Source organism: Thermobia domestica, chromosome 1, assembly GCF_964235325.1.
Source record: "Thermobia domestica chromosome 1, izTheDome1.hap1.1, whole genome shotgun sequence".
NCBI lineage: Eukaryota > Metazoa > Arthropoda > Insecta > Zygentoma > Lepismatidae > Thermobia > Thermobia domestica.
In genome coordinates, this window is record NC_137454.1 from 138,757,367 (window position 1) to 138,772,017 (window position 14,651).

General features: G+C 35.1%; 1 protein-coding gene across 1 annotated transcript in view; it reads left to right on the plus strand.

Moving 5' to 3' along the window:
- The window catches only part of LOC145689535 (uncharacterized), a 240,577-nt gene that overhangs the window by 204,571 nt on the left and 21,355 nt on the right, over window positions 1–14,651 (plus strand). Inside the window, exon 5 of the mRNA XM_081763712.1 lies at window positions 14,285–14,400. Coding sequence (XP_081619838.1) covers window positions 14,285–14,400 — 116 coding nt within the window. The remainder of the gene's footprint in view (window positions 1–14,284; window positions 14,401–14,651) is intronic.

Consider the following 14,651-nt stretch of genomic DNA (forward strand, 5'->3'; position numbering starts at 1 on the left):
TAATAAAATAGCCTACGTATTTGTGAACCGTCTTTCATGCTCTATAGAGACATTTGTTCAGGTCTAGACACATTTCATTGCTTACCTCATTTACATTCCTGTATCATATAATCAATCAATAATCATGTCGCATTGGTTCGGTAAATCCAATTGCAATGTGAGAAAACAAAGCTCTCTCGGCGCTGGTTGCATTGTTCTCCATTGCCATTGCGTACCGACCATTTGATTCTGTTGAAACTCACTTTTGTTTTATTATTCATCCGAACCCGGCCTTTACTGCGCCAGCATTGGTTGTGCAGTTGAATGCATTTTGGTTTCGGCTAGGCGAGGCGAGTTACTGGTGTTTTGTTCCTTGTTGTTAGGGTCGGGCGTTGAGTTCGTTGCACGTGTGTTACGTTGCTATTGTGCATTCCGTAGCATTGGTTCGGGATGGGAGTAGGTCAGGGCTGGTGACCTTGCTTGTCAGTGAGCGGGACGAGATGGAAGTGGTCAGTAGAGCAGGTGCCCTTAAGATACGTATCTCATTGAAGAGCTTGGCGCTAGGTAAGCTTTCCCACACTGTTTTTCATTCAATGATGCTGTTTTGAGAGTGCATGTTTTGTCTGCATAAATACTCTTAAGTTAATTGTTCGTATATCGTGCTATGTGCTGATATTTCGTCGCAGTCGTGTCTTACGTATTTTGTGTTATCAATGAAGGTTATAAATATCCCTTGGAAAATAAACAATTGTATTTCTTATTCGTTGTTTATCAGCGAAAATATGCAAAAATTTATGCATCACTTGTGAATTGCTTTCCGCGCTCCTTGCGTTGTATCACCACAATAAATTCAGGTATGTGCAGTGTTGTCAGATACTGCAATAATTGGTAGCATACGCAAGAACTTTGAAACCTGGTAAAATTTTAACTATGTTACATCATAAGGAATTCACGATTTGTGTTTTCTTGTAACTTTGCAATTTACAATACCATAAATAACAAGCGAATTACAATGGTTGAAGTTGTTTTGGAAACCAAATATCGTAGATTCGATTCTGTTTATTTATTTTTATTTATTTATTTTTGTATTGGACAAATAATCTATATATATAAAAGAGAACGTACAAATCCTTTGTCCGCTCATCACGCTAATACGGCTGAACCAATTTCTTTTATTTTTGGGGGGTTATTAGGATTTGGACCCTAGATGGTTTTTATCATATCACTTTAATTTTCAATTACCAGTGTCTTGAGATAATTGACCATTCAGGTGTCCATTACGTACAAATCCTTTGTTAGTTCATCATAGGTATAAAAATAAACGTATTTATATGCAACCCGCATGACCGTGTCACTCGGCGGGTTAACATAAATGACAGGCGTTATAATGGTTTTTATCATATCACTTGAAAGCGAAAAAGTAAAAATTATCTAAGTAACAAAGTTTATTGCGTTCGGGGGTGACCGCAGCGAAGCGGGGCGGGTTAACATAAATGACAGGCGATATAATGTTAAGATTTACTGCAATCTTCTATGGTTTTACTTGAAAGCGAAAAAGTAAAAATTATCTAAGTAACAAAGTTTATTGCGTTCCGGGGTGACCGCAGCGAAGCGGGGTGAACGCTGCTAGTATATACATATTCCGTATCACAAATGAAATTCATGTTCTTTTTAGTTCGCATAAACACATATGAGGTTAGTTTGTGCATTACTTTTAAAAAAATATATCTTGTGCATGAAACAAACAATGCATATTGACCAATACACGAGATTTTAACATTCAGAAAACGTGCACACTAGAGAGCGTATATCCATGTCGGTCCCGGCGTCCCCCCACAGGGGACACAAAATATGACGACATTATTATTGCTTTACAACTTTAAAATCCAACTGGCAACATTGAAAAATATTTATAAAGGATGATCCATCTATGATTATCCCCTGTAAACAGTTTTCAATGTTGTCAGTCTAATTTTAAAATGGTAAAGCAATAATAATGTCATATTTTATGTCCCCTGTGGGGTCGCCGGGACCGACATGGTTAAGAGCACTCACCGCCAGAGGTGAGCACTTTGACCTATCCTCTCGCTCACAAACTCATTTCGACCTCATGCTCCCTCAACCTCACGCTCATCTCACTAGTCTGACCTCACACTCACTCAACCTCACGCTCACTTCGTAAGGTTGAGGTCGAGTGAGTGTGAGTTCCAAACTCGTGAGCGCCAATTTCGTGAGTTTGGGCACAGCTCTTCCCACTAGCCTATTGGCTAGCACGCGCACCTTTGGTGCACAGGGTCGTGGGTAGGATTTGCAATATTTCGATGTATCGATCGATAGTTTGAAATGTCGGGATTTTTCGATAGTTTTCAGTATTTGGATAGTTTTCGATGTTTTCTTGTTTTCAATATCAAGGTATACCGATACCACTTTCTCAATATAACGCAAACTATTCATATAGCACGACCTAGGCTTTCAATACTTCAACGTTCTCTGTTCTACAGGATTACTACCTAATACAACCAAATATGACACACACACGTCGATTTATCAGGATCACCGAAGTGGGAATTACAATATTGTAATATTAGTTCGTACGTCACACGCGAATTACTAAATGCAAGTGAATTATTGAATTCCGTCTCCTGGGATCGATAGCTAAAATAATTATTTCGAAAAGTTCGTTAATGAAGATGATTTACCCATGGGTAGAGGTAGAAATTAGCCATTTTCGGTTTAACATTGAATACTATAGAGCAAAGACAGTAACATATAGCGAGACATGGTTTCTTGCAATTGATCCAGCGTTCCAAGAAGACCTTACATCTCCATCTTTAACAATGTTCTAAAATTGGAAGTGATATAAATTTACTACAACTTTCAGTCTCAGTATTGATCTACATAGATCAAAAACTATATATATAAAAAAAAAAAAAAGATAGTGAGATTTTTTTAAAGAATCGATTTAGTTTTCTAAGAAAAGTTCTCACATTCACTCTTAACCTTTTACTCAAACTGAAAATGGCAGAAATCAACCACGTCCGGTTCTAACGTTGATCACTATAAAGTAAAAACTAATAGAGATAAGCGTTTTTTTTTTCAACTAATTAAACATTCCAAGAATACCTTTACTTACCATCCGTATCTTTCCACCGAAATCTGAAATGATAGAAGTACATTACAATTTGCGGATTCTATACATATTGCAAAAAAAGGTAAGAACTAGCGAGAAGTAGGTTTTGGAATCTGGTTAGGCATCTAAGAATAGTTGTCATCCCTCGTAACCTTTTACTCAATGAAATCTTTGAGTTTAATAAGTGTAATTTTAACCTTATACTTGCAGTAGACATTTGCATAGAGGCCGGTCCGTATGATGCGCTTCACCCCCATCCCTAAGTTCTCTTTTGCATGTGACCCTCGACATCTGCCACCTTACCAATCTCTATCTAGATAAATTTCAACGGTCCAAACAGTTATTCTGGTCATTTTAGAGACACTCTCGGTAATTTCAATATTAAAACTAATGTACAGTCGAAAATTCGAAACGAATTTCTTGTATTATTGAACTAGCTCGTATTGTAAAACTCAAATTAATCATTCTCTGTAAATTTACTTTTAAAAAAATTAATTTGTAACAATTCAAATCTTTCTTTACAAGATACAAAGTGAAAATGCATTAAAATTTGTACAAAAACGAAGATATTTATAAAATAAATATTTTCTATACGATTATTTTGTATTGTTAAAATTTTGTTCATCGACGGGGGGAGGAGAGCGCCAAACGCTTTTGGGCCTAGGGGCGGCAAAACATTAAATCCAGCCCTGGTCGAACACTAATAATAAATCAATCATCGGTGTTTGTCCGATTAATTTTACATAAATGGTATAAGTTATCTCCGTTTAGGATAAAATATAGCTTTAGGAACACACGTGAGTTAGTTGCATGCTCCTAAGTTGTTCCCCTTTCTGAACAACGATTAAAGAAAGGATTATACGAAAGTGGTTGAGGACTGACACATTTACCCTAGTAATACAAAACATTTATTTATGGCTGTTCTCCATAGTTATATTTATACAAAAACAATTACTTGCTAACTATATGAATTTTATTTCCAAGTAAACAGTCGGTGTATATGGAATTCTATATACTTATCAAGATGTAATAATGTCTCAAATACTCGCCCAGAAAATATGTAAATTCTATTTTCTATTTGGAGCAGGCAGGGGTGCCCACAGGCTGGTTTTAGGGCGTTGGTTGCACCCGTTATTTTTTTTTGGGGGGGAAGGGTATATTTGCTTTCAAAATGACAATCGCACTTTTAATTATACTATAATTTTCCTTTTAAGAACGGCAACTGTGAAGGTAAATGAATGTATTCTCTGTGGCTTGAAAGGATAAAATTATGACGGAAGGTGGAAAAAAATACTGCATAGACTGATCCTGTTTAGAAAGAATGGACAAGAGCTACTAAGTGATGTAGCCTGCAATGTATTCGACATGCAAACCAGTGTGGAAACTCATTGGGGAGGGGGAATCTCGCTAAGAATTTAAGCACTCTGTTTTGGGGGCGAATAGTATATTCGGGGGGAAATTGCGCCCAAGTAGTTGGAGAGATGGGCTCCCCTCGGCCGAGGGCGGACTGCAATTCTTATGTATCTAACAGTATTCAATCTCGTTTCATTTTGAAAATATCTAATAATTAAATTTATATTTCTCTAAAAAGTTGGAATTTTGACTATATTCTTGTATATCGAGATTATTATATAAGATGAAGTGTGTGTTATGAGATGGCAGTTCCATACTGGGGCTAAAATAAAACGTTTTCATACTGAGCTATCAGGAAGTAAAGCGTTATTGACACTGGATTTTTGGATGGATTTGTGATGTCAAGTACTCATCTTTCATATCTGGGAAGACCAAAGAGGATAGATATGAGTAAATTGAAAAACATTTCATTTTATAGAATACAAGTATATAATACATAAAGCTAGGAGGAAATCAAGATCCACCCTCATCTCTTTTTTTTTCTTTTTTTTTTTTTTTCAAATTTCTAAAGTTTTCGTGCGCAAAATTTACCAAAACTTGTCCTGTGTAATATTATTCATCACTTGATTGTTTCCTCTTTTACCTTTTATACTTAACATTCTTAATGAATTTCTTTTCAAATAATGACCTGATAATTTTGGTGGGTCATTAATTAACAACAATAATAATAATTCGTGATCTTTCTTTCTGTTAAAAAGAAAGATCAAGGCAACTTCTCAATTTACGAAATACTGATAAAAATTATCAGTATCAGATTTTTCTTCGAACTTTGCTAAGAAAAGAGAAAGAAAAATAGGCGCTTTTATACCTTCTTATTTTCAATAATTATTGGAAACAAATTTAAATTTGAATCACAATTTGTAAGTTTTGTATTGCACTTTCGGCAGCCAAATATATAGGGCCTAGCCTATATATATATATTTCATATAGTGAAATAGTAAACATTTTCTATATATCACAAACAGGTATGATAATGAAGAGATCAAAGTAATGAAAAACTAACCCTAACTTCAATGTAAAATAAGCAAACAGCAAAACAGATATATTTTTCTAGGTCAATACAATGAAAAAAAAAAAAAAATAGGAGGGCAGAAAAGAGTACTGCTAAGATTTCGTATTCTATAGCTAGTATTCTAGTTTTCGAAAAGTAAGCTCTAGTCTTGGATTTGGAGAGTCGATTGATCCACTTTCGTTACAGATAGAATAAAGTGGCGAAGAGGATCTGGTCTCGGTCATCAGTTCTACGGTCTGTTTCCAATAATTTGGTTTGTTGTCAGTAGTAGATTGTGTTCTTGAGAGCCAACAGACACGTAAAGGTAGAAGTCAGGTTTCCAAGAAGACTAGTCACTGAACTTAACTGTATGTAAGATCGAAAGAAAATAATTCTGTCATAAAGGAAAAGTAATGATAAACTGTTTTCTGCTGCAAAGATAACCCACTTCGGTAATAAATTATGATCATAGATGCATCACATTTTGCGATACAATTTTTCGTTTGCATCGCATTTCGAGGATTTTGTGTAGCAAACTGCTTATACATAGTTTAATGTCCGATGATCATGTGCCTAGGCTAAGGGAGACAGTGATGATGAGATGGATGATAATAGTTGGAGGAAGCTGGAGAACTCCGAGAAAACGCCACGCACACGGTGTTTCTCCACCACAACTGAGCGCATTTCGTCACCAAAATCACGAAAGGGCGTAACTCAGTTTTAACACTTTTTCAGTAGAGCACGAGAAAATATTAGCGGTGATTCAGAAGTTTCTCATTAATTGCTTATCGCATCTTTTTCGTCTAAAATTGGCTTGGAAATTTAAGAAGTGATCCTCCAAGTATTACAATATACCTTGTGATTATAACTGTCACTCTTGGAAAAAAATGGCGGTTATTTGAGATACGCCCTTTTGTAATTCGAACTCAGTTCACGTATTATCAAGTTACGCCTAAGTAATGCACGGATTTTCTAAAGAATGCATTTACTTATGAGACAGTATATACCTAATTTTGTGTGATTTATGTAGCGTAAGATAATGAAGAATATGCAGATATTGGTGTAATTATCTGATTATTGGTGTAACTTTGCTTACAGAAATCAACGCCAACTTTTATTTCAGATTTTTTGAATTTAGAATTTGATCTTTTAAAGCCATTAGAAACTTCTGCCAGGTTGGATGGATAATGTGATGATTGGTGGCATGAGCACAGTGATAGGAAAAGGGAGTATCCCGGGAAAAGCCACACGTATACGGTGTTTTTCCACCACAAAGTTTCATATTATTATTATTATTATTATTATTATTATTATTATTATTATTATTATTATTACTCTAATCTATAATTTCACACTACAGAAATTCAAAAGTACAGTTTTGATAATGCTTTTTATAGTACAAACATTTAACACAGAAAGAAAATTTGCTTTATCTATATACTTTACTTATGCAAATAAAAACAATTTATACTCTGTTGTTATGAAAGAAAGTATCTCAATATATTATAATTTATAAAAGATCTAAACGCTCAATAATATCTCCAATTTTCTACTGATGAAGAAACAGGTAAAATGCTACAAATTCTGGTTACGAGATAATAGGCACTGAACCAGAACACAGTGAGAGTAAGTTTTGGTATTTTGCATCTGGTGCCTTCGGAGCTTCATTATTAAGATGTTAAAGGTTGATGCTACTGCCTTGATCTGAAACCTGTCGGTGTTTCAAAGTAAGACTCCTGTATTGGACTGCTCTTTAAAAAGATTCTATCAGGTTCCTTCTTACAAAAATGTAATTCCGCCCTTTTAGTCCAGTTGACATCTTGTTGTTCGACGTCCTTCTTACTCTTTAGGATTCACATGTCTTTGGACAAGCGCTTGAAATCCATCAAATCATTATATTCTAGAGATTTAACATTGTATGTCTGTTTACGTCTAGACAGTCTGAAGATAGGGACAAGCTGTGAAGGTACAAGAAGATCGCCCGATTTTTTAATAGCCCTGTGAGAAATAGCAGACTGGGTGCTGAATCTCCCTCATTCTGTCCATGGAACTGCTCAAAAAATGAAGAGTAATTTTCTCCACATTGGTGAAGTTTTGCAATGCGTAGAGAAATATTCCAGCGACAATTGAATTTTTACTTTGTCCGCTGCATCCGTTCACAAAATGAGAAAATAAAAGCTATTACTCTTCCATTTGCCATTACCGCATGTTTCATGTTTTGCTGTCTTCTGTTCGGAATTAGAAGAAGAAACATGTCTCGTGATGTATTCCCTTTGAAGTTGGAGATTCCTCAGATCCTAAAATGATGTACTTCATCACTGAAAGCAGAACATCTTTTCCCATCTCTCTGGTAAAATGTTCCAATGCATCGAGTACCAACTCTGCAGCACTAAATTCATTGTATTGTGTATAGTTTCCCAGTTAAACGGAATTGCTTAGCAATTAATTCCTTATTTACTCTCTTCTTGTTCAGTTGTCAAACTAGTTTTATTTGTCCACACAACGTAGTTCTGAAGAATGAACTACATTTTTCTCGGGGTGAACCTTCAACGAAGTACTCGTTCTAAATGTTAACAGCCGATACTTCAGAAGTGATTCTAATAATTCTGTGCTCTTCTTAGGTACGTTTCCTTGTTTTTCTTGATTTGTTTTATGAGCTTCATAGGTGATTAATTAAAGTGAAGGGCACAGCTTCTCTGCAGGTGTAGGCAGCAGTGATGTTTCTTACACTGCTCGCAGGTGCTTACAGCATATTCATCGCACATTTTCACACTACAAGTTCCCATGTAAGATGGATCTTCACCTTCAACACCACCAGTTTCATACCAGCTATATTCATCGCTTCCTATTTCTTCTTTGTAGAGTTTTGGTGTTGTATTTCTAAGGTTACGACAACTCCTTGAAGTGGCAGTTAACTGAGACTTAGATGTGAAGTAGCAGATAACGTACAGAGTTTTGAAAATTCCGTTGGGCTTTCTTCGTCCTTTTCTGAATGTCTGGAGACAGAACGCACAGCATCTTTACTTGGAATCAATGGAAGATCATCTGCAGATGACTACGAACTTGAACTATCTTGGAATTCTAGCTCACATGACTATTGCAAAGAATTTGTGGCAGTAGCAGTGTTCAACACATGTACATAATACCATTTTCTGTTATACCACATTTTCACTAATCAATTTGTGAAACTAGTTTTATTTGTCCACACAACGTAGTTCTGAAGAATGAACTACATTTTTTGATCCATCATTCCATCGCACTAGAACATCCATCTTAACATTTCAACGAACGGAACAAAATGAACTACCAACATTGGATTAATCACGGCAATCTTGAAAGAGGACTGCCAACAACTTAGCGCTCAAAGTTCGGAACAATTACATGCGACGTGGTTTGAACCAAGATGCACACATACAGAAAAGTCTATTGTTGAATAAGCAAGTCTTTCTTTGTCCTGGTACCGGCAAACAAAACTCTTTATTGATAGAAAAATAAAATGAAAAACCCGATAGGCGTAACTTAATTTACGCCTCTTTGTGATCTGACGGCGGACCTCTTTATGGGATACGTCTTTCTGTTTTTTACTTATAATTCTACACTAATGGGAATTGAGCCATGCCGATTTGAGAGCAACAAGATACCACTGTTGCCCATACTCCAATGGACTTATCTCAGAAATACATTTTTTTTAGTTACGCCCTTTCGTGATCTTGACGATTTGGCGAGAGGTAGGATGAAACAGGGATCCCATGCGCCAGAGGCGAGCGCTGTGGTACTTATCCACAGCGGCCCTACTAATTGTAATTAGAAATGACAGATTATTCAGTATCAAATGCCTCAGAACAGTTTTTTTTTGTTTTTTTTTTTAAATTTAAGATGAATATCGAAACTGCTTCAAAATTTAGTTACTTGTTTGTATATAAATACATTTCTTCGGTTTTTACTGAAGTACACGCCAACTTATTCTACTAATTTCTTCGGAATCTTAAGTAGGTATTCTTTGCTTTTGCAAAAACTATCTCGCTGTGTGTAAAAATTTAGTATTGGTATCCGTTCAGTCAAGTCATAGCTTGTTAAGTGTCCATTGTTCAATTTCTGTGGTGCACAGGTTTCAGCCAGCATTGCGAAAAAATGTGGATGTTTCTTGGATTCATTATCCAATTGAACGTACACTGCTTGGCTTTCCATAGCCCTTCGTCGGTGTTGTGCCAGAGATTTTAACAGTGTTGAACACATGTGCCATCTGTATTTTTTAGCCCATTGATGTATAAGAGAATAATTTCTGTTTTCCTTAAGATGAAGTTGAATTTTAATGATTTCTTCAAATCTGTTTAGAAATAAATGATCGTGACTTCGTGAATATTGAATTTTATTAGTCTACATGTAATTCTAATATTTAATATTAAATTCAGTTTAAGAATATAAAGTTTATATGGAATACAAATTAATTTTGAAAAGCAAGAACTGACGTTTAACTAGACTTGAAGAAGAAATCCGTAAAATTCCCATTCATTTCAAAGAAAACAGAAAAGTAATTCCTCATATGTAAATCAATAGGCTAGAAAAATAAAGATACCTCGCCTCATTAATCTCTCTATATAAAAGAGCTCCTGAGTGATTGATGTCCGCGTAAACTAGAAACTTCAAATTTAGACAGGACATAGAATTTCTGATATAAAGTTTGAAGAAGGGTTGATTTTTGGAAATTCGACTGGGAAAGGGAGTGGCAGTTATCTTAAAATGTCCATATCTGGGAATCTCTGAAGGTGGACTTCTCATGTAGAATAATCAGACACGTGCAGAAGTGCTTTTATTCGCTTTTATTATTATTATTATTATTATTATTATTATTATTATTATTATTATTATTATTAACCTAGAAGAGAAGGAAGTGAGAAGAAAGGAAGGATCAGAATTATGTATTATAACAATATATCCGTATCTCAAAATTTCTTAAGGTTAAAATACGATATTTGGACACCTCATTTAAAATAATTAGATACGTGTTTCACTGTTTCATTTTATATGTGTCCTAGAAGGGAAGAAAAGAGTAGATTTACATTTGTTATGATTGCATGGATATCACGAAATTCGTTAAAGGTAGAGACGTATAACTTGGTATTTAGAGTTTACATTCAAAGTGATTAAGGATGTGTTTCAGCGGTTGAGGTTACCCTTAGAAGCATAGGCGCCCGAAGAAAATTTTCTAGAAAGTTGTTCATCTCCCTGGTTGCTATAGGCCTATAAGTTTGGTATTTTTTTATTTGTATTAAGAAAATCTTAAGAAATTTAATACACTTTCGTGAGCCAGGGGCCGGCCTCCCTGTTGGCGCCCATGCTTAGAAGAGGAGAAAAAAGCGGGAGGAAAATAGTGAAGGTTTTAGAACTTTGGTGAACATGGATTATCATCATTTTACTTTAATTAAAATGCGTATTCTAAGGGTTAAAGAGGTTTAAATTTTTCGCAAAGAATAATGCCATAAACGTATTCTTGCAAGCGATGAACGGGGGCTGAAATGTGAAGTGCAAGACCGTAAGTCGAGCAAATTTTAGGGGTCTGGAAGAAAAGTTCTCAGCTAACCGAAGGCTAGTTTATATATAAATCTGGTATTACATTGCAAAATTTATCAGAATAATTATAAGCGTATAGTACACTTGGTCCTGGTTTCGCTTCCAAGTGGAAACAGACCAGACGTGGGGCAGTTGCAGAGTGAACATGGAATACTTTTATCGGGAAGTAGTGTGCTTGACTTCATACAGAAGGAAGCAACATTGAGTTGATGCCGTTCACACTTATCACTCAAGTGGTGGATATCTGGGCAGACAAAATTCGTCGTAGACTAAAGCGTTAATGAATTTAACTGAGTTTAGCAATTTAAAAACGTAACAATGAAATCAAAACCATGTTGCAATTTGTCTCAAGAAAAAAATGAAAATTTGTAAGTTTTTAGATACTACATACTAGGGGTACCTGGCGTCTGCTTTTATCCATACATGGCCTCTTTTTCGAGCCCTAAAAATAGTCCGGGCGAAGTTTTAGTGAAGTGGGGAAATGATCTATCTAGTTGGGTACAGACAACTAACTGCTTCGTCAAGATTCTGATATCTGTATATTAGTACTGTTGCAGTGTTCAACTTCGAAAGAAATCCAGCTGTAAGCGCGAAGAAAACGAGCTTTCCGTGATCGGTATTGTAAAAGTTGAGTTGCATAAAGTATAGCCATTTTCTTGTTATAGGCCCTACCATTAAGAGATTTTTCGAAAAATATGAAATCTAAAAATGTCCTTTGTCAGTCTGTCAAATGATAATCCTACCACATGCACAGTTTTGTTAACCTGTCTTCCTGTTCTAGTTCTTTGTTGCTATAGGCAATGAAGCCAAAAATCTACATTGTTGCCCGTCGGCAAATTTTAATACAAGATGACGCAGCTGGAAGGGCGCTTTCACTGCGTGTATTGATAGTAGATAATGACAACAAGGTAAAAAATAGTACAGCATTTCTCGGAAATGCTATAAAACTATGCTAGAAAGTGCTATTCAGGGGTCGCCCAGTTCCATAGAAATACAAAATTGTTCGTGCGTGGCTGTATTTTATGCATAATAGGGAAATTAGTGTTGCTTAGAACCATGCATATATACCTGTTGCTATTTATGTAGGCTGTGAACTATAAAAATTAATAAAATGGTAGCATATTGCAATGTGATTGAACCATGTCCCAAATATATTTAAGTTCCAGTCACAGATTAGAAGTCGAGATTTTTTTAAAATATATATTTTCAAAAATATCCGACAGTAATATATGAAAGAAAAATTCTAAATATCTGTAATATTTTATTAGACTTGCATTATCTGTAGAAACAAAAATAGTTAGTCCAATGTTATGAAATATATATAAAATTACACGAAAAATATAACCATTTGTCTGTTCAAAATAATAAACAATAACATGTCATGTAAGCCTAATTAAATAGCTATCGCGCGTAATTTTGTGTTCAATTTTCAGCAAGACCATACAGATATGTTGTTAGCACTTGAATTAAGAGATATATCGAAATCTGCTATTTAAAACAAAAATATATAATATTAAAAAAAATTCGGAAATAATGAGATCCTGTGTGCTAACAAGAAATCCTCAAACTGAAAGCCATTTGATCGGCTATGGCTTCTTGTGATTTAAAAACCACTAAGATAGTTTACATTTCAGTGAACATGGTAAACGTTTGTACAAAGGAAAGTTTTAGTATTCTTACAAATTACGTTTCTTGCGTTTTATACCAAGTTTAACTGTGAATAAAACCGAAAACATTACCAATTCGAAAATTAACTGGCTGCAGAAACCTGAAGATAACATCACTACAAAGTTAAACTCGCTGTTCTACTATGTGAGTAACTTCTGCTTATTTTAGAGGTTCCGATTTATTACCCACAATGCAGTAAAACCACATCGGTAGAAACTTAAATTTTATTGCTTCAAGCTAAAGAGAAAAAGCTGTATATATTAGATAAGCCCCTTAGCTCGTAACTAAGTTTTTACTTACGGGACTTCTTTCAAGAGCCGCCAGTGATTACGCTATTATATTCAGGAATTTCTACCCTGTTTTGTCATTCAGCCGGTTCACCCGAACCGGTTGTTAACACTAGAAGGACCGGATGGGTCAAAATGACCCATCACCATATTTTAATATGCCACTGTAAACGTACTTGAAATACTAAGTGAATAACATTTTATGAATTTGTTAATGCTATTGGCCTTAACAATTTCATAAAATATTATTCACTTAGTATTTCAAGTACGTTTACAGTAGAATTTTAAAATATGGTGATGGGTCTTAAAATAGTCTTTCCACCTCTAGATCCAGTAATTACGAAAAATGTATTTTTTAGTAATATTTTTAAAAATCTAAAGGATATACAAGATGCCCGGTGAGGAAGGGAATATATTTTGAAAAGTGCTAGGGGAGGTCGTACTAAATCAAAAAGTTCATATGAACATATTGTCTATTCCCCCTGGTTTCCGAGATAGAAGGATATCTTTTCAGCCCCTGAAACCTGCTAAGTTTCAGTTGATTCATATAGCACACCCTGGAGTTAGTGTAAACACAGAAATTGTATCTCATTCGAAAAGTAATGAAGTAAGCTTTCCGACGATTATTGCAAGTATACCTAAAGGGGAGAAGTAACAGAGGGAAAATTTTAAAAATCCTTTTTTAAAAAAAGAAAAAAATAATTATCTCCTGTTATTGAGTAGAAACACTGTCACTAGGGCAACAGAAAAAAAATAGTGGATACTACACTCAGCGCCGAGAATGTTAAAAATTAACGGGAAATTTTAAAAATTTTCCTCCTTTAGGTATGCTTGCAATAATCTACACCGTCGGAAAACTTACTTTATTACCTCTCGAATGAGAGAAAATTTTCGTCTTTATACCAACTAGGCCTACAGGTTGTGCTATAACAATTAACTGAAACTTAGCAGGTTTTAAGTGGCTAAAAAAGATAACCGCTATCTCCAGGTTGAATAGACTATATGTTCATATACATTTTTTTGACTTAGTATGACTTTCCCTAGCAATCCCCAAAATTCTGCACTTCCTCACCGGACACACTATTTATATTACAGAACAGGCGTATCTCTTCTACACTGTTACAGAACCACACCACACGTCCTGGCGTTAATTAATATTGTATTTAGCCTTTTTTAATAGTGCTTAATCAAAGCTTTCACACCAGAATATCATTTAATATTTACGTTTTTATTGTATGTTTCCAGCACCAAAGCTGAAAGGAAGACCTAGGAAAAAGCGCAAAAAACGAAGCCCATCTCCAGAATCAGAGTCAAACGAGTCAGAATCTTCTATTTCTACTACCAGTTCATCTGTTGCAAAGGTAAAAACATATGCCTCATGTGTTAGTTTAGTGACGAATATAAATAAGCTTATTGTGAATGAATTGAAACAAATCAGTAACTATCAGAATTTAAAAAATCAATATTAAATTTTTCTGATAGGACTGTAATGGGAAGTGGTACTAAATAATGATTCGACACGTCATATTTAATTTGTAATATTATAGAGGAGCCAGCAAGAGAAGGTCAATGACAGCTCGCAGCAGCGTTGCCACTACTTACGTGTCAAGGC